General features: G+C 35.7%; 1 protein-coding gene across 1 annotated transcript in view; it reads left to right on the top strand.

The window, feature by feature from the left end:
• NCAM2 (neural cell adhesion molecule 2) overlaps positions 1-20194 on the top strand; it is a 246380-nt gene that overhangs the window by 165072 nt on the left and 61114 nt on the right. Inside the window, exons 13-14 of the mRNA XM_052644625.1 lie at positions 14975-15094; positions 19659-19780. Of these exons, the coding sequence (XP_052500585.1) occupies positions 14975-15094; positions 19659-19780 (242 nt within the window). The remainder of the gene's footprint in view (positions 1-14974; positions 15095-19658; positions 19781-20194) is intronic.

Here is a 20194-nt window from a genome sequence, read left to right as displayed (position 1 = left end):
TATGAAAAATAATTCCATTTCTCCAATCGAATGATATAAAACATAATTCAAATAATCATACTTAGTAAATGATCAATAATACTATGTATACATATATACATATGCAAATATGTATTAGGTGTTTATGTGTGCTTCTTGTGTCTTTTCTTCTTAATCTCATAACATTCCCTCAAACAAACACTTGGCACATCAAAACCAGTCCACTTGTTGTGCCAAACACACATTCTACTTTCTTTGGTCATGCTTGAATTTCACTTTTTTGTCCATCCTTCACATCCCAATATAAACTTGAACTTATTTGTAAAAATTTATTTCATTATCTTTTAGTAGAAATATTTTATATTCTTTTGCATATCTTTAATAAGTCTAGCTTATACCAGTCTCTGCCTGCCAGCTAATTACCTCATAATATAAATATTAAGACATGAATCGTCTTTCCATCTTGACCACACATTTGAGAACTTGTATACCATAATGTGTGAACCTATCAATATTCCATATCACCTAAGATGAATTAATGCATCATGTAATTACTATTTGTTTATAATAAAATAAAATTATGTTATTAACTATTTCCAAACTTCTGCCAATGTGGCTCAGATGGTAAGGAGCCTGTCTGCAATGTGGAAGACCCAGGTTCGATCCCTGGGTTGGGAAGGTTCCCTGGAGAAGGAAATGGCAACCCACTCCAGTATTCTTGTCTGGAGAATTCCACGGACAAAGGGGCTTGGTGGGCTATTGCCCATGGGGTCACAAAATGTCAGACAAAACTGAGCAACTAACACTTTCACTTTTCATGAAAATGAATTATAATAAATAAAACCACTTAAGCAAGTTGGTTGTTTCATCTTGCTTTGCAGTTTCTATTGACTACACAGGCTCTTCTGGCAACTAATGCTATGTACTTATCCATCCTATAAAACCTAATTCAATTTATATTAAATTGTCATGCCACCTACTAAGATTTTTAAAATATATATTATAGGATTTTAAAATATTAGACATATTTAAAGTATAGACATAGTAGACTATTGAGAAAATTGAGGTAGTTGTTTACCTTCCTCTAAAAAGTGGGCTAGAAGCGAAGTCAAGTGAAAGTCACTCGGTCGTGTCCGACTCTTTGCGACCCCATGGACTATACAATCCATGAAATTCTCCAGACCAGAATACTGGAGTGGGTAGCCTTTCCCTTCTCCAGGGAATCTGTCCATCCCAAGTATCAAACCAAGTCTCCTGCCCTGCAGGCGGATTTTTTACCAACAGAGCTATCAAGGAAGCCTTAAAAAGTGGTTTTAATTATTCCTAATTTTCCTCCCATATGTGAAGTTGCCTTCATATCATATATGAAGATGCCTCTTCATACAAAGGCATCATTAAACCACTGAATGACATGTGCTGCTGCTATTGGCTCACTTATCATTAGAGAAGCAAGGAAATCTTAGTGATAGATCACGCCTGTGCATAATCTGGTGATTTTGCCATGTCAAGGGTCAGCATGTTTGTCACATGGCAGAAAAATGAATGTATTCCACAAAGCTGCTTTCACTTGTAATGTTTTGCCAAAGATCTTTTTTTTTGTTTAATTTTTATTTATTTATTATTATTATTTTTTACTTTACAATATTGTATTGGTTTTGCCACACATCAACATGAAAGATCTTGATTTCCACAACAGATCCCTGATTTGACACAGAAACACATGAAAAGAACTTTTTATTTTATCTTATTTTTTTAATATAAATGTATTTATTTTAATTGGAGGCTAATTACTTTACAGTATTGTATTGGTTTTGCCATACATCAACATGAATCCGCCACGGGTGTACACATGTTCCCCATCCTGAAACCCCCTCCCCATACCATCCGTCTGGGTCATCCAAGTGTACCAGCCCTGAGCATCCTGTATCTTGCATCAAACCTGGACTGGAAATTCATTTCATATATGATATTATACATGTTTCAATGCCATTCTCCCAAATCATCCCACCCTCTCCCTCTCCCTCTCCCACAGAGTCCAAAAGACTGGTCTCTACATCTGTGTCTCTTTTGCTCTCTTGCATACAGGGTTATCATTACCATCTTTCTAAATTCCATATATATGTGTTAGTATACTATATTGGCGTTTTCCTTTCTGGCTTACTTCACTCTGTATAATAGGCTCCAGTTTCATCCATCTCATTAGAACTGATTCTAATGTATTCTTTTTAATGGCTGAGTAATACTCCATTGTGTATATGTACCACTGCTTTCTTATCCGTTCATCTGTGATGGACATCTAGGTTGCTTCCATGTCCTGGCTATTATAAACAGTGCTGCGATGAACATTGGGGTATACGTGTCTCTTTCAATTCTGGTTTCCTCAGTGTGTATGCCCAGCAGTGGGATTGCTGGGTCAGAAGGCCGTTCTATTTCCAGTTTTTCAAGGAATCTCCACACTATTCTCCATAGTGGCTGTACTAGTTTGCATTTCCACCAACAGTGTAAGAGGGTTCCCTTTTCTCCACACCCTCTCCAGCATTTATTGTTTGTAGACTTTTGGATCGCAGCCATTCTGACTGGCGTGAAATGGTACCTTACTGTGGTTTTGATTTGCATTTCTCTGATAATGAGTGACGTTGAGCATCTTTTCATGTGTTTGTTAGCCATCTGAATGTCTTCTGTAGAGAAATATCTATTTAGTTCTTTGGCCCATTTTTTGATTGGGTCGTTTATTTTTCTGGAATTGAGCTGCAGGTGTTGCTTGTATATTTTTGAGGTTAATTCTTTGTCAGTTGCTTCATTTGCTATTATTTTCTCGCATTCTGAAGGCTGTCTTTTCACCTTGCTTATAGTTTCCTTTGTTGTGCAGAAGCTTTTTATTTTAATTAGGTCCCATTTGTTTATTTTTGCTTTTATTTCCAATATTCTGGGAGGTGGGTCATAGAGGATACTGCTGTGATTTATGTCGGAGAGTGTTTTGCCTATGTTCTCCTCTAGGAGTCTTATAGTTTCTGGTCTTACGTTTAGATCTTTAATCCATTTTGAGTTTATTTTTGTGAATGGTGTTAGAAAGTGATCTAGTTTCATTCATTTACGAGTGGTTGACCAGTTTTCCCAGCACCGCTTGTTAAAGAGATTGTCTTTTCTCCATTGTATATGCTTGCCTCCTTTGTCAAAGATAAGGTGTCCATAGGTGCATGAATTTATCTCTGGGTGTATAACTTATGTGCAACATTATATTTTACAGGTATACAATATAGTGATTCATGACTTTTAAAGGTTATAACTCATTAATACATGCTATTAAATATTAGCTATATTCCTTGTGTTGTGTAATGTATTTTTTATACAAAAATATTTTATACTTCTTAATCACCTATCCTTTTATTGGTCCTCACCCTTCCTTCTCCCCACTGATAACCACTAGCTGTTCTTTATATCTGTGGGGCTGTGCCTCTTTTATTGTATTCACTAATATGTTGTAATTTTTGCATTCCACTATCAGTGCTGTCATGTAATATTTGCCTTTCTCTGTCTGACATATTTCAATCGGCATAATACCCTCCAAGTCCATCCATGATGCTGTATATAGCAAGTTTTCATTTTTTATGACTGAGTAGTATTTCAGTGTGTGTGTGTGTGTGTGTGTGTGCACCACATCTTCTTTATCCATTCACCTGTTAATGAACACTTATGTTGCTTCCATATCTTGGCAACTGTAAATAATGCTGCTATGAATATTGAAGTGCATGTATCTTTTCTAATTATAGTTTTGGGGTTTTTTTCTGCCATATTCCTAGGAGTGGATACTGGGTCATATGGAATTTCTAGTTTTAGTTTTATGAGAAACCATCAGTAATCAAAACGCTATGGTACTGGCATGAAACAGATATATAAACCAATGGAATAGGGTAGAGACCTCAAAAATAAACCCACACATTTATGGTCAGTTAATCTATGACAAAGGAGGCAAAAATATTCAATGGAGAAAACAAAATTTCTTTAGCAAGTGGTTCTGGGAAAACTGAACAGCTACCTGTGAAAGAATGAAATTAGAACACTTCCTAACACCATACACAAAACTAAACTCAAAATGGATTAAAGACCTAAATGTGAGGCAACCACTATAAAACTCTTACAAGAAAACAAGCAGAATATTCTTTGGCATAAATCACAGCAAGATCCTTTTTGACCCATTTCCCACAGTAATGAAAATATAAACAAATAAGACCTAATTAAACTTAAAAGCTTTGTATAGCAAAGAAACCCACAAAGAAGATGAAAGGACAACCCTCAGAATGGGAGTAATATTTGCAAATGAAGTAATTGGCAAAGGATTAATCTCCAAAATATACAACAACCTCATGCAGCTTCCTATTAAAAAAAAAACAAAACAAAACAAAAAAAAACACACAAAAACAGCAAGTAACCCAGTCAAAAATGGGTGGAGGACCTAAACAGACATTTCTCGAAATAAAATATACAAATGGCCAACAAACACATGAAAAGATGCTTAACGTTTCTCATTATTAGAGAAATGCAGAGCAAAACTACAATGAGGTATGGTCATACACTTGTCTGAATGGCCATCTTCAAAAAATCTACAAACAGTAAACATTGGTGAGGGTGTGGAACAAAGGGAATTCTCTTGCACTGTTGGTAGAATGTAAATTGATACAACTACTATGGATACAACTACGGAGAACATTGTGGAGGTTCCTTTAAAAACTAAAAATACCGTATGAGCCAGCAATCGTACTAAGGAACATATATCCTGAGCAAGCCATAATTCAAAAAGAAATGTACACAATTCAAAAATAGCAAGCAATTGATTAGAAATGAAGGGGATATCTGAATTCAGTGTGGAGAAAAGCAAAGCCTCTCTAGGAAAAATTTTGAATATTAATATGAGTTTAAAATAATAGTATATAACTTCCTTGAATATGGAGGAATAGAGAATTTAGAAAAACTAAAAACTCTGGGGGAGACAAACTCCCCAAGCTGCACATGGTGAATAGATTCAGAATCTTGCTCACTTTCTGGGGGGAATTTCTGGATTGTCTTGTGGTTTGGTGTGTGGATAAATAAGAACATAAATGTTAGAGTAAGATCAGTTCATTCCTCATTATTTGGAAATGTGTCTAGGAACCTTGGTATATAAGGTTATATATATGGTATATAAACTAAACTAATTTAGTGTTTTAAAAATACATAAAACTGAAAGAACAAGTTTCCCAAAATGCACCATAGGCAGAAGGAAATGTCTTTTTTCCTGCAGTGAGAAACTTAAGAACTCTTAATAATCAGATTGTTCAATCTGACTTTATTCTGAATCTTTCATTATTGCATCTTACAGTAATCATAATGTGTTCCTGTGAACTATAGGAAAAATCACTGAGTTGTGTCCATCTTACAGTGCTGAGAATATGTGAAGATCATCAGTATGGATTTACATTGTTTATTCTAGTGAGAATCCAGAAATACATGCATGTCTGTATGCTAAGTCGCCTCAGTTGTGTCCAACTGTCTGCAAAACTATGGACTGTAGCCCACCAGGCTCCTCTGTCCATGGGATTCTCCAGGCAAGAATACTGTAGTGGGTTTTCTTGCCCTCCTCCAGGGAATCTTCCTGACCTAGAGATTGGACCCACATCTTACATCTCCTGCATTGGCAGGAGGGTTCTTTAACACTAGGTCCACATTGGAAAGCCCTAGAAATACATAACTAAGTAAAATATTCTGAGAAATAAGTTTTTCCTTCTAATGGCTTAAATCTTGGAAGAAAAGTATATGCAGAATTACTCTTTGTATAGTTTTTACTTTTATATGTAATTAATGTCTTTGAGTGGAAGTGAAAGTCAGTCAGTCGTGTCTGATTCTTTGTGACCCCATGGACTACATAGTTCATGGAATTCTCCAGACCAGAATACTGGAGTGGGTAGCCTTTCCCTTCTCCAGGTGATCTTCCCAACCCAGGAATTGAACCCAGGTCTCCCACATTGCAGGTGGATTCTTTACCAGCTGAGCCACAGGGGAAGCCCAAGGATACTGGAGTGGGTACCCTATCCCTTCTCCAGTGAATCTTCCCGACCCAGGAATCGAACTGAGGTCTTCTGCATTACAGGTGGATTTTTTACCAGTTGAGTTATCAGGGGAGCCCCATGTCTTTGAGAGAGGATACATTTTCCTCACTTTTGAGTTTATGAGGACCTTTTGGATTTCTTGGTTGCAGTGATTTTCTGAACTCTGATTTTACAGTCTGAGATGCAAGCGTGGGACATGCAAAGCTTTAAGATAGAATCCACACTTTGCTACTGCTTGACTGTTTGATCCTCTGAGCCCACATTTATTTATCTGTGAAATGAAGGATACAACAGATCTGGACTTGTCTAGGTATACAATGATATATCATCAAATAGAATTTGAGTGGTGGATTCTTTGAAAAAAACAAAACATTTTATTTGAGGAAGTAAAATGTTCTTTAAATGTTCAGTAATGCAAGAATAAATTGAATAAACTAGGGATCAAGGATAACAAGTGTAGATTTAGAAAATGTCTGTTTAGGATCAGTTTTTAAGTAAGCTTTTGTTTAGCATATGTTTTAAAATGTCAGTTCAAAAACTCTTTATTGCCTTCTCATTATGCATTTGAAATATGTAGGCTCTGTGAGGGCAAGACACAATGCATACAATATGTGTGCTATGTGTTCTGGCCATAAGAATCTTACAATAGAAAGCTTCTCTCAGAAAAGCATTCAGAATCCAAAGTAGAAGGCATAAGTGATAACATAAAAAATATGTATAAATGTTATTCAATTCAGTTCAGTCACTCAGTTGTGTCCAACTCTTTGAGACCCCATGGACTGCAGCACACCAGGCTTCCCTGTTCATCAACAACTCCTAGAGCTTGCTCAAACTCATGTCCATTGAGTTGGTGATGCCATCCAACCATCTCTTCCTCTGTTGTCCCCTTCTCCTCCTACCTAGTCTTTCCCAGGATCAGAGTCTTTTCCAGTTTGTCAGTTCTTTGCATCAGGTGGCCAAAATATTGGAGCTTCAGCTTCAGCATCAGTCCTTCCAATGAATATTCAGGACTGATTTCCTTTTGGATTGACTGGTTGGATCTCCTTGTAGTCCAAGGGACTCTCAAGAATCTTCTCCAACACCACAGTTCAAAAGCATCAATTTTTAGGCTATCGGCTTTCTTTATAGTCCAACTCTCACATCCATATATGACTACTGGAAAAAACATAGCTTTGACTAGACAGACTTAATAACATTTATTAAGAGATTAAATAGCTAAAGTGTGGCTTTGAGTTTTTATAGCCATGGTGCAGAGAGGGACATTTAGTTACAAAAGCTTTAACTTCAGCTCCTAAATCCTTCCCCCCACAAAAAAGGAGAAAAACAAAAAAGTTTATAACATAAAAAAGTAATTTTGTTTAGACATTTTGGGAAATTAGCATATTTGTGAATGAAAAAATAATAATATTCTGATTACTTTTAGTTATTCAAGATACTTCTCATGGGTATTTTATAAAAAATTATTAATTTAGATTATAGAAGAAAAATTTTGGTAATTTTTTATCTATCATCATTTATATACTAAGTAGATCCTAAAGAAAATCAGTCAAACTCCATTAGATGAATAATTTCTATGTGATAAGAAGTATTATATTTTAAATGTAAAAATTATGAATAATTTATGAAAATAATTTTGGTGAAACTATTCTTTATTTTAAACAAGGTTTTAGCAAAAAGTATATTTCAAGGAGAAGCTATTTAATTCAAGACAATTGTTAAATTGTTTTATTGTTTTTATGCATCGTTTATGCTCACAGTGAAAAAGAACATGAAAAGCAGTACAGGAAGGAAGAAACTTAAATTCAGAAATGATGAGCTGTGGTTTTAAAATAGTGTCATCAATATATTGTTTTAGTTAAAGCCCAACACAAATAGTACATGATTATTTACTTTTTCTTTCTACTCTTCATCAAGGAATATATTCATTTGAATTATTTATTATAAATAATATATCCCTAAACTTATTTATATTAATAGTATATATATTTATATCTGTGCATGCTCAGTCATGTCCAACTCTGCAACCCCATAGCCCACCAGACTACTCTGTCCATGGAATTTCCCAAGTAAGAATATTGGAGTAGGTTGCCATTTCCTGCACCAGGGTATCTTCCCGAACCAGGGATCAAACCCACATCTTTGTCTCTTGCATTGACAGATAGGTTCTTTACTGCTGTGTCACCTGGGAAGCCCATAGGATGTATTTAAACAACTTATATATTATGATCTATAAAAATCTTTAAGATAGTTTTAAAAAGTGAGATCATATTCTTTTGCAACTGATGGAATCTTTAAAGACTATAAAATTTGTGCAAAAATAAAATGTATACTTTCAAGAGTACATGAAAATATAGTTGAACTGAGATCAGTATTTGCATAAACCGCTTAAGAAAACTTGAAGACATTTTGCATTAATAATGAATAATCCCAACATATCATTTTCATGTATGTAAAGAATAACTGAGGTCAAAATTATGCATTATGGAAATAAATGTTAAAACATTACTTTTATTTTTATTCAAACCTGTTGTAAACTTCTGCAGAAAGGAGTAAGAGAATTTTCTCTCTCCAAAAAAAGCTATCTTGTCTTGTTTCTTATTTTAACTGTTTACACAATAAAAGTTGAATCTCAGATGAGGAACTCTGGGTATTTCATTATATTTACAGATTTATCTGAGGAGATTAAGAGCAGGTGAAATTTGGAATGATCAGTTCTATCCTAGACAAGCTTTGTGATTGTTCATGGCTATCTGATGTTTTCCAAGTTTGTGATAACCTGAATAGTTCTATGTTAGATGGATGATACAGCAGTTCCACACCAAGGGAGTCCTTATCTCTACATTGAATGACCCATGGACAAAAAACCCATGGAGAGATCTGGGGTTTAAGAGAGTGAAGAGAGTAAGGTTAAATTTTCATCTAACTTTAGACTTTTGCTAAACCTAATTAGTTTGTAAATATTAATATGTAATTTACCTCACTCTGAGAGTTATAAATATTCAGTAGTCTCTGCTTCTCTTGCCAGCCAAAGGGAGGAACTGGCAATCCATTTTCTAAACAAACAAAATATATTTTGTTCAACTTCTTTTAATAAAACTCAATTCCCTTAGAGAATACAAATCAAATTTTTCTCTCTAGTAATATCATTTCCATACTTGTAAAAATAATGTTTAAAAAGTTCTTTTTTCCTTTCATTTGTCAGTTAAAATGTCACTGTTTTTTAGTGTATCTCAATACATTATTGCCATGTATTTGCTGAACTCTGTACATTTATAGCCAGATAACAAAATGGCCATTTATAAAACACAGTTACATTTAAATCAATTAGAAACATTACATTAGTGAGAGAAACCAGCGTTTTTATAGAACTTGCCTTGTTTCCATGTCAAAGGAGAATTCATGGTTGTTTATAATTTTCAGAAGAATTGCATTATGGTTCTAAATCAGCATGAATATAACTATGAAAGACTTAAATGTTTGCCATTTGTCCTTAGAGAACTTTTAGTGGTTTGTAATCTAGACCTACTTTCACCTAATTTTTGAGTTTGAATTTTGAATAAATTATAGAGAAAGAACCCATCCCACACCTTAGTTTGTGGTTCTGTTATTCTATTGTATGGACACATTGGGGAAAAGAAAGTCTTTCATTAACTAACTTCATAATTTGAGGGGCTCTATTATAGAGTACAAGGTCTTTGTATTTCAAGTGGTGGTTTGCTTTCAAGCCCTACCTTGTGTATTCAGAAACCTTATGTTTGATAATACATCAGCAAATTATGGACAATTTAACATATATATCCTCTCATTTAAGAAAGACAAATCAAATTACAGACACAGGCTTTGCCTCCCCTGAATCCTTACCTTTCCCTCGCTTTAAATGAGCCCCAACTTATGGAGTTCTTTCAATTTCACACAGTAATCCTTATGTTCACACAATGTTAATAAGCCTCATAATAAGTGTTATTGTACCAAAACCTTTAGAGTCAGAACTCAAAAACAGACTGACTTCTTGTATATAAACTTTATAAAACTGGCTTTAACCGGTTTACTTCCATGTCGTTCCCCTGTAATTTGCAAAGCCCTCTGTAAAAGGCCTCCCCCTCTGCTTTACCTTTAGCCCAGTGTTGTAATAACTGCTCACCATCATTGTACCCTTGTTGCTTCTCTCCTCCTCAAATTGCTCTGCTGTGAAATTCAGTTATTAGAAAAGAGTCTTAGCACAGAAAACAAAAATATTAATAAGCGCAACATGGGTAAAATCAATTGTGAATTGATCATCCTGTGATTCAAGAAATGAGTCTCCCTGTGGCAGAAGTAGAGAGCTACTCAAAGTGCCTCACGATCTCTAAGAAATATGAGAGGAAGAGGAATGCTGACAATCCAAGCCAGAAAGAGCTTTTACTCAAATCATTTTTTAATGTGTGTAGTTATGGGGTGGGTAGTGGGAGATGGGCTTCAAGTATTTAATCCAAGTAATATCACCTTTTTCCTTAATTTGATGTGCTCTGATTCTTTGATAACACTATTGTTCATTTTTAATCTAAAAAGATGAATAGTCTGACCTCCAGGCTTCTGAAGAAATGACAAATTGTATTTGGAATTAAAATTGTGTGATTTAAATTCTGTTGCTTTTCTTGTTTGTATAAAGGCAAACAACTGAATATAAGCATTACCAGTCCCTCACAGCTGTGTTAGTCAAACTTGTGATTTTAAAACAATGGTAAAGGAATTCCCTGGTGGTCCAGTGGTTAAGACTCCATGCTTCCCCTGCAGGTGGTATGGGTTGGATTGCTGGCCAGGGAATTAAGATCCTCTTGCCATGGATTGCAGCCAAAAATAAATAAATAAAACAATGGTAAGCAGCTGCATCTTTACATCATAGATTATGGAGAACATATTGCGTACCAAAGTTGTCTGTAGCAGTAAAAGCATCTATGGCAAACTCTCCTATATTCTTGTGTAGTATACTCTGTATATAGATTATATGTGTAAATGTTTATAAGTATCACTATGACTGTAGCCCACCAGGCTCCTCTGTCCATGGAGTTCTCCAGGCAACAATGGAATAGAGTGGGTAGCATCCCCTTAGCCAGGGGTCTTTCCCACCAGGGATCAAATCTGGGTCTCCTGCAATGCAGGCAGATTCTTTACCATCTGAGCCACCTGGGAAGTCCAATCTACACCTACTTTCAACTAATTTTTTATACTTTTGTCTCTATAAAACTTAATAAAAGTGTTTTGATTTAGAAGTTGAGATGAAAACTCAGCCCTAAGACTTGGTTGAACCTCAGTCAGTGGTGGAATCATATCCAGAGCCATGGGACTTCTTTCATGCATCTAAAGCCTGCATCACTAAGTGTCTTACTACAAATGTTATTACAACCTGGCTAGTTTCTGCACTAGTCTCTCATAAGTCTCCATGCTACAAACACAAACTACTCTGTGACATTACTGATTGTCCAAGGGCCCATGCATTTTTGTTACAACCCCTGAAAACTAAACTCACTTTTATAAAGCATTAATCTCTGCAGGTCTAGCTTACTTTGATTTTGAACATGTTAGTTGCTCAGTCATGTCCAACTCTTTGCAGTCTCATGGACTGTAGCCTGCCAGATCTGTCATGGAATTCTCCAGGTAGAATACTGGAATGGGTCACCATTCCCTTCTCCTGGGTATCTTCCTCACCCAGGGATCAAACTTGGGTCTCCTGCATTGCAGGCAGATTATTTTTCAACTGAGCCACTGGGGAAGTCCCACTTTGATTTTAAATTTACTATATTTTTAGCTTATTAAATGATAAAATATGACACAATTTTAACTTTTAAATTCCTTCTTATGCAGATCTTGAGCAGAAGCTATCTCTCTTAAACTCAGTGGGACTCGAAGTTCTTAGCATTTCAGCTGCCTAACTCTTAGTTTGAGTCCTTCTCCATTTCCATGACCAGTTTCATCTCCCACTAACCATTTCTTTATTGCAAATGAATTCTTTTTCTTGGGCTGATATTTCTCTGAAGCCAGCTCACCAGCCAACTGTGTTTGGGTTTCCTAAAAAATCCTTTCAGAAGTAATTGAATTCAAGGCTGACTTTCCAATTTATCCTTGCAGCTTCTAATCAGTTGGATTCCCCTGCTAATCCGGTTTTTCTCAGTTGGCCTCCTTTAACTTTGACACTGTGTGTTTTCATCTGAAGTTTTCACAAGGCTGTGTGCTCTCTAAAGCAAGTGCAGTTTTCTTACCCAGTAGAGAAAATGAGAAATAAAAATGGAAATTTCATTATGGAAAATGTATTCTTTTGAATGATTTTAAAACATCTATACTGGATTAATATCTGTCTGGTTGATATCTTAACCATATTTTTGCCATTAACATTTATCTAGTATATATGATAATATTGGAGAAAAGAAGGGAGTACAAGAAGTATCAAATTCTCTAAGTATATTCATTCAACCTAAAATGAAAAATGTCATCTAGTGAATATATATTATAATGTAATTATCAAAAACAGGTTAATAAACTATATTGGGATTTTATTCAGTTTGTCTCATCTTCGGTCATTGTTCATGTTAATAGTCTTACAGATATGTGTCTGATTACTCATGATTTAATCTTTTATGATTGATTATATTTTCTATTATGAATTGATCATTTGACTTTGAGGTTTTCCCACTGTCATAATAGTGAAGAATCCACCTGCAATGCAGGAGACACAGGAGATGCAGGTACAAGCCCTGAGAGGGGACGAGAAAACAGCAACCCACTCCTGTATTCTTACCAGGAAAATCCCATGGAAAAATCCCATGGATAAAGGAGGCTGGCAGGCTATAGTCCATGGGGTCACAAAGAGTCAGACACAACCGAGCGACTGAGCACATTTGACTGCACATTTGACTCTAAGTTATTATGTAAACCAGACATAACTTCCTTTTGATTGGTCATCAAGGCATTTCCACGTCTACTTTTTAATGTTTACTCTGTTTAGCAAAAGCAGTAAGGTTAGAGGCAACTATGGAATTTTATTAGTTCCACCAAAGGTATTTGTAAAGATGCAAAATTTTGAAATCTGCAAATGTATTTAAAACCTTCTGGCAAATTAAAAGGACTGTCATGACCCAGGGAATATTTCTGATAAAATGTTATATGCCTGTACTTTTTCAGATTCTTTCTTCTCCTTTGTGTTGTGTTGTATCCAGGGCTGGTATGGTAAATACTCAAGAAGAAATTCAGAGAGAAATATGAGAGATGACAGGCTTCAAGCTAGCATTAAAATAATTTGATTTGATTTGAGGTTATCAAGCAAATGATCCACTTTTACAACCATCGGCTGAATGACACTTCTTTGACATGACTCAAACATCTTATACTGGAGATCAGACTTCTAAATATTGAATTTCATATCTCCAGTAAACTCTATACCACTCACCTATATATTGATTGATTGATACTGAATATTTTATTGTGGTTTATGTATAAGAGGTTGGAGAAAGTCAGTCTGAGGTTCAAAGAGAATATTAGTTTCAATGACTTATTCACAAGTAATATTTACAATGCAGGACTATGAATGATGCAGCATTCCTCTGTTCTGTGGATTTCTGGTATAACATGAGGTTTGCTGGGAGTGGGTATATTATGATTTGAAACATCCTAACATGAGAAACGCTGGACTGGAAGAAACACAAGCTGGAATCAAGATTTCCAGGAGAAATATCAATAACCTCAGATTGCAGATGACACCACCCTTATGGCAGAAAGTGAAGAGGAACTAAAAAGCCTCTTGATAAAAGTAAAAGAGGAGAGTGAAAAAGTTGGCTTAAAGCTCAACATTCAGAAAACGAAGATCATGGCATCCGGTCCCATCACTTCAAGGGAAATAGAAGGGGAAACTGTGGAAACAGTGTCAGACTTTATTTTTTGGGGCTCCAAAATCACTGCAGATGGTGACTGCAGCCATGAAATTAAAAGACACTTACTCCTTGGAAGAAAAGTTATGAGCAACCTAGATAGCATATTCAAAAGCAGAGACATTACTTTGTCAACTAAGGTCCATCTAGTCAAGGATATGGTTTTTCCAGTAGTCATTTATGGATGTGAGAGTTGGACTGTGAAGAAGGCTGAGCGCTGAAGAATTGATGCTTTTGAACTGTGGTGTTGGAGAAGACTCTTGAGAGTCCCTTGGACTGCAGAGATCCAAACAGTCCATTCTGAAGGAGATCAGCCCTGGGATTTTTTGGAAGGAATGATGCTAAAGCTGAAACTCCAGTACTTTGGCCACCTCATGTGAAGAGTTGACTCATTGGAAAAGACTTTGATGCTGGGAGGGATTGGGGGCAGAAGAAGAAGGGGACAACAGAGGATGAGATGCCTGGATGGTATCACTGAGTCAATGGACGCGAGTCTGAGTGAACTCCGGGAGTTGGTGATGGACAGGGAGGCCTGGCGTGCTGCGATTTATGGGGTCCCAAAGAGTCGGACACGACTGAGCAACTGAACTGAACTGAACTGAACATGAAAGTACAAGATATAGATCATTAAATACACATCTTAGCTTTCATTAGGGTAGACAAAATATTTGAGATGCATTCAGTAAAGATGTTTTATTTAAATCCTTTTTATTCTTGAATATTGAAAAAATGAAAGAAAATATATTTTATTTTCTACTTTGTGAATGTAAGTATCATGAAAGGAACTATTAATTTTCTTCTTTGAAAGTTATCGAATCTGGGTAAAAAGTTAAAATAGAGATGAAGAAGACAATTGCCCACAAATCATTTTCCATTTATGTATAGCTTTTATGCTATTCAGATATTTCATGGAAAGATTAATTCAGTGATACTGTTCCACTCAGCTTTATAATAGTTTGATTTGTTTTACTTATTAAAATGTATTAATCATAGACATATCTTTTTTTCTTTTAGCAATGGTTGTTTTGAGCAATCTGGAACCAAATACAACTTATGAAATCAGGGTTGCAGCTGTAAATGGAAAAGGACAAGGAGACTATAGTAAAATAGAAATTTTCCAAACATTACCAGTCCGTAAGTAATCTGTGTTTTGCTCTCTGTTGTCATTCTCTTCCTTGCAAACTTAAATGGGATACTAAAATACAGGGAGACATTTCAACACTTTGAGAAAGTGAATTATGTCTGTTGAAGTGGCTGCTGAAGATGGTGGCATGTCAGACTTACAAAAAATAACTTTGTTCTGAAGCAAGGAGAAAAAAGCGCACTGCAATATATAGAGTAAATTTGTTCCCATCAGGAAAGTGTCTTACTTTTTCAGTCTGATTAATTAGATTGTAGTGCTCAGTCTATATTCAAAGAGAGAGTAGAAAAGTATCTGTGCAATAAAATTAACATTCTATTTTGCTGTAGCATTACCATTGGTTGTATTCCATGGATTACATAGACCCTAAGTATGAGAAAAAGGCACCACTAAATTAATTCATTGCAATGGTGACTGCAGGAAAAGAATAACTGCTGAAGCCCCCTTCTTATTACTATCCTGTTTTGTAGTGTTTAACTGCATTTAAAGAGATACGTGTACCCCAGTGTTCATCACAGCACTGTTTATAATAGCCAGGACATGGAAACAACCTAGATGTCCATCAGCAGATGAATGGATAAGAAAGCTGTGGTACATACACACAATGGAGTATTACTCAGCCATTAAAAAGAATACTTTTGAATCAGTTCTAACGAGGTGTATGAAACTGGAGCCTATTATACAGAGTGAAGTAAGCCAGAAAGAAAAACACCAATATAGTATACTAACGCATATATATGGAATTTAGAAAGATGGTAATGATAACCCTGTATGTGAGACAGCAAAAGAGACACAGATGTATAGACCAGTCTTTTGGACTCTGTGGGAGAGGGAGAGGGTGGGATGATTTGGGAGAATGGCATTGAAACATGTATACTGTCATATAAGAAACGAATCACCAGTCTATGTTTGATACAGGATACAGGATGCTTGGGGCTGGTGCATGGGGATGATCCAGAGAGATGATATGGGGTGGGAGGTGGGAGGGGGTTCAGGATTGGGAACTCATGTACACCTGTTGGGGATTCATGCCAATGTATGGCAAAACCAATACAGTATTGTAAAGCAAAATAAATTAAAAATAAAATTTTAAAAAAATAGTATAGATTTCCTTTATGTTGAATAAACTGTTAAAAAATATGAGAAAATTGAGTGTGATAAAGCAATCACCATTATATAATCTATGCATCAGTTCAGTTCAGTTGCTCAGTTGTGTCAGACTCTTTGTGACCTTTTGGACTGCTGTACGTCAGGCTACTATATCCATCACCAACTCCCGAGCTTTCTCATGCCCATGTCCATTGAGGTGGTGATGCCATCCACCATCTCATCCTCTGTCATCCCTGTCTTCTCCTGCCTTCAATCTTTCCCAGCATCAGGATCTTTACCAATGAGTCAGTTCCTCGCATCAGGTGGCCAAAATATTGGAGTTTCAGCTTCAGCATTGGTCCTTCCAATGAATATTCAGGATTGATTTTCTTTAGGATAGATTGCTTGGATCTCTTTGCAGTCCAAGGGACTCTCAAAAGTCTTTTTCAACACCACAGTTCAAAAGCATCAATTCTTCTCACATCCATACAAGACTACCAGAAAAACCATAGCTTTGACAAGATGGACCTTGCTGGCAAAGTAATGTCTCTGCTTTTTAAAATGCTATCTAGGTTGTTCATGGCTTTTCTTCCAAGGAACAAGTGTCTTTTAATTTCATGGCTGCAGTCACAATCTGCAGTGATTTTGGAGCCCCCCAAAATAAGGTCTCTCACTGTTTTCATTGTTTCCCCACGAAGTGTTGGGACCAGATGCCATGATCTTAGTTTTCTGAATGTTGAGCTCAAAGCCAACTTTTTCACTCTCCTCCTTGACTTTCATCCAGAAGCTCTTTAGTTCTTCACTTTCTGCCATGAGGGTGGTGTCATCTGCATATCTGAGGTTATTGATATTTCTCCTGGCAATCTTGATTCCAGCTTGTGCTTCATCCAGTCCAGCATTTCTCATGGATGTACTCTGCATATAAGTTAAATAATCTGGGTGACAATATACAGTCTAGAATAATCCTTTCTCAATTTAGAACCAGTCTGTTGTTCCATGTCCAGTTCTAACTCTTGCTTCTTGACCTGTATACAGATTTCAAAGGAGGCAGGTCAGGTGGTCTGGTATGCCCATCTGTTTTAGGATTTTCCACAGTTTGTCGTGATCCACATGGTCAAAGAACTTGGGGTAGTAAATAAAGCATAAGTAAATATTTTTGTGGAAGTCTTTCACTTTTTTGATGATCCAACAGATGTTGGCAATTTGATCTCTGGTTCCTCTGGCTTTTCTAAATCCAGATTGAACATCTGGAATTTCCTGGTTCACATACTGTTGAAGTCTGGCTTGGAGAATTTTGAGCATTACTTTGCTATGTGTGTAAGATGAGTGTTATTGTGCGGTAGTTTGAACATTCTTTGACTTGGCCTTTCTTTGGGATTGGAATGAAAACTGACCTTTTTCAGTCCTGTGGCCACTGCTGAGTTTTCCAAATTTGCTGGCATATTGAGTGCAGCACTTTCACAGCATCATCTTTTAGGATTTGAAATGGCTCAACTGGAATTCTATCACCTCCACTAGCTTTGTTTGAATTCATGTTTCCTAAGGCCCACTTGACTTCACATTCCAGGATGTCTGGCTCTAGGTGAGTGATCACACCATCATGGTTATGTGTCATGAAGATCTTTTTTGTATAGTCTTTCTGTGTATTCTTGCCCCCTCTTCTTAACATTTTCTGCTTCTGTTAGGTCTATACCATTTCTGTCCTTTATTATGCCCATCTTTGCATGAAAAGTTCTCTTCGTACCTCTAATTTTCTTGAAGAGATCTCTAGTCTTTCTCATCCTATTGTTTTCCTCTATTTCTTACACTGATCACTGAAGAAGGCTTTCTTATCTCTCCTTGCTATTCTTTGGAACTCTGCATTCAAATGGTTATATCTTTTTTTTTTCTCCTTTGCCTTTTGCTTGTCTTGTTTTCTCAGCTATTTGTAAGATCTCCTCAGACAACCATTTGGCCTTTTTGCATTTCTTTTTCTTGAGGATGGTATTGATCCCTGCCTCCTGTACAATGTCATGAACCTCTGTCCATAGTTCTTCAGGCACTCTGTCTATTAGATCTAATCCCTTGTATCTATTTGTCACTTCTACTGTATGATCATAACGGATTTGATTTAGGTCATACCTGAATGGTCTAGTGGTTCTCCCTACTTTCTTCAATTTCAGCCTGAATTTAGCAATAAGGAGTTCATGATCTGAGCCACAGTCAGCTCCTGGTCTTGCTTTTGCTGATTGTATAGAGTTTTTCCATCTTTGGCTGTAAAGAATATAATAAATCTGATTTCAGTATTAACCATCTGGTGATGTCCATGTGTAGAGTCTTCTCTTATGTTATTGGAAGAGTGTTTGGGATGACAATCTATGCAATCCTCTGCTTATTATATACTTACGTTAGGGCAGTCAAATTGACTGCAATAATTGTCTTAATTTATGACCAAGTCTTTTCTGTTGCTTATCATAAAATGTCAGATATGTTGTCTATTCTCCATTCCTGATGCCAGAGTCTTTTTCAGTGCCTCTTTTTCACCAGGACCACTGCAAATAGATCTTGACTCAAAACCCCACCTCCTGACTAAAATTACCCTAGAATGACTTGACCTCATTTTAATAGAGCTATCCTTTCTCTGCTTATAATCCTCAGGAACCCCACTCTTCATATTTAGTCTTTCTCATATTCTTTTATTGAATCCTTTTAAGATGTTACTGTACTTTTTTTATAGAAGTTTAAATTTATATACAGAAAACATAGTATGTTAACAGCATATAAATCATCTCATTTCATAATATATTCACACTAATGCTGATACTCTTCCACTTCTGTGGAACTCTGTTCATATTAAACATATTATATTTATTATAAGACCATCTTTGTGCGAAGAATAACACCAAAGTTAGTATTTTCATAAAGTTAGAGTTTTTTAAAAACTTTGAAATCCATGTATAGTTTGGATACTATAAAATTTATTTATTCAAATTTATATCTAGCTTAAAAATGTCCATTAGAGGAGATTGCTAATAAGTTGCTAATTTATTATATTTCTGGTAGGTATATATTTTAGATAGCTTTCTGACTTAATATGTTTATATTACTACATATTTACAAATGTTTGCAAATTAAGTTTATATTAGAAAAATAAATGATAGTATGCTATCAATACAAGAAATAAAGCTTAAGGCTTGTGTAATGCAGTGAGTTCTATTCTTAGAGCCTTTGCCCATCAGTATAAATGATATATATGATTCTGAGATTTCACAATTTTGGCATGATACTTCTAGATTTATGAATGTTGCTGTTTCTTGGATGGATAAAAAGAGGACCAAAAGTTACATTACAACAAAGGACAAATAGAAAATGGTAAACACAGGATGATGTTATACATTTTGTTATATGACTGTATTTTTTATTAAAATGCAGTATCTCTACATCTATGAAATGCGTGCCAGTATCAAGAATCTTCTATTGCTTATATAGGTGAACCAAGTCCTCCATCCATACATGGACAGCCAAGCAGTGGGAAGAGCTTTAAGCTAAGTATCACCAAACAGGATGATGGTGGAGCCCCTATTTTAGAATACATCGTGAAATATAGAAGTGTAAGTACCCTGTTTATTATCATTTTGTGATGTTTTCAAATTGTATTAAATTTTCATGAATTCATAGATACATCAGAAGTAAATACATATTAAATACATTGTTGTTAAACAATGTAAACAGTTCGCATAGGAATTCAAATGCTAATTTTCCATTGCTGAAATTCATCATTACATATTATAGAATGTTTGCTTGTTTTCATAAAACCTAAGCATAGATAATCAAAATAACATGGTGTTCATGTGGTTTCTAAATCTCATGTTGTTCATTTCTTGCCATGGTATTCATATTGTGATTTTTTTAAACTTAGCTACTTTTCAGAAATGAGATATCATTTTTCCATTTCTTTCTGAGTTTAGCAGAATATTTCACCTTCCATTCTACTTGATTTTAGTAACTTCACACTAAGCTATTTT

Source organism: Budorcas taxicolor, chromosome 1 (genome assembly GCF_023091745.1).
Source record: "Budorcas taxicolor isolate Tak-1 chromosome 1, Takin1.1, whole genome shotgun sequence".
NCBI lineage: Eukaryota > Metazoa > Chordata > Mammalia > Artiodactyla > Bovidae > Budorcas > Budorcas taxicolor.
The sequence above is the reverse complement of the archived record's forward strand: the minus strand, read 5'-3'. Positions and strand labels throughout refer to the sequence as shown.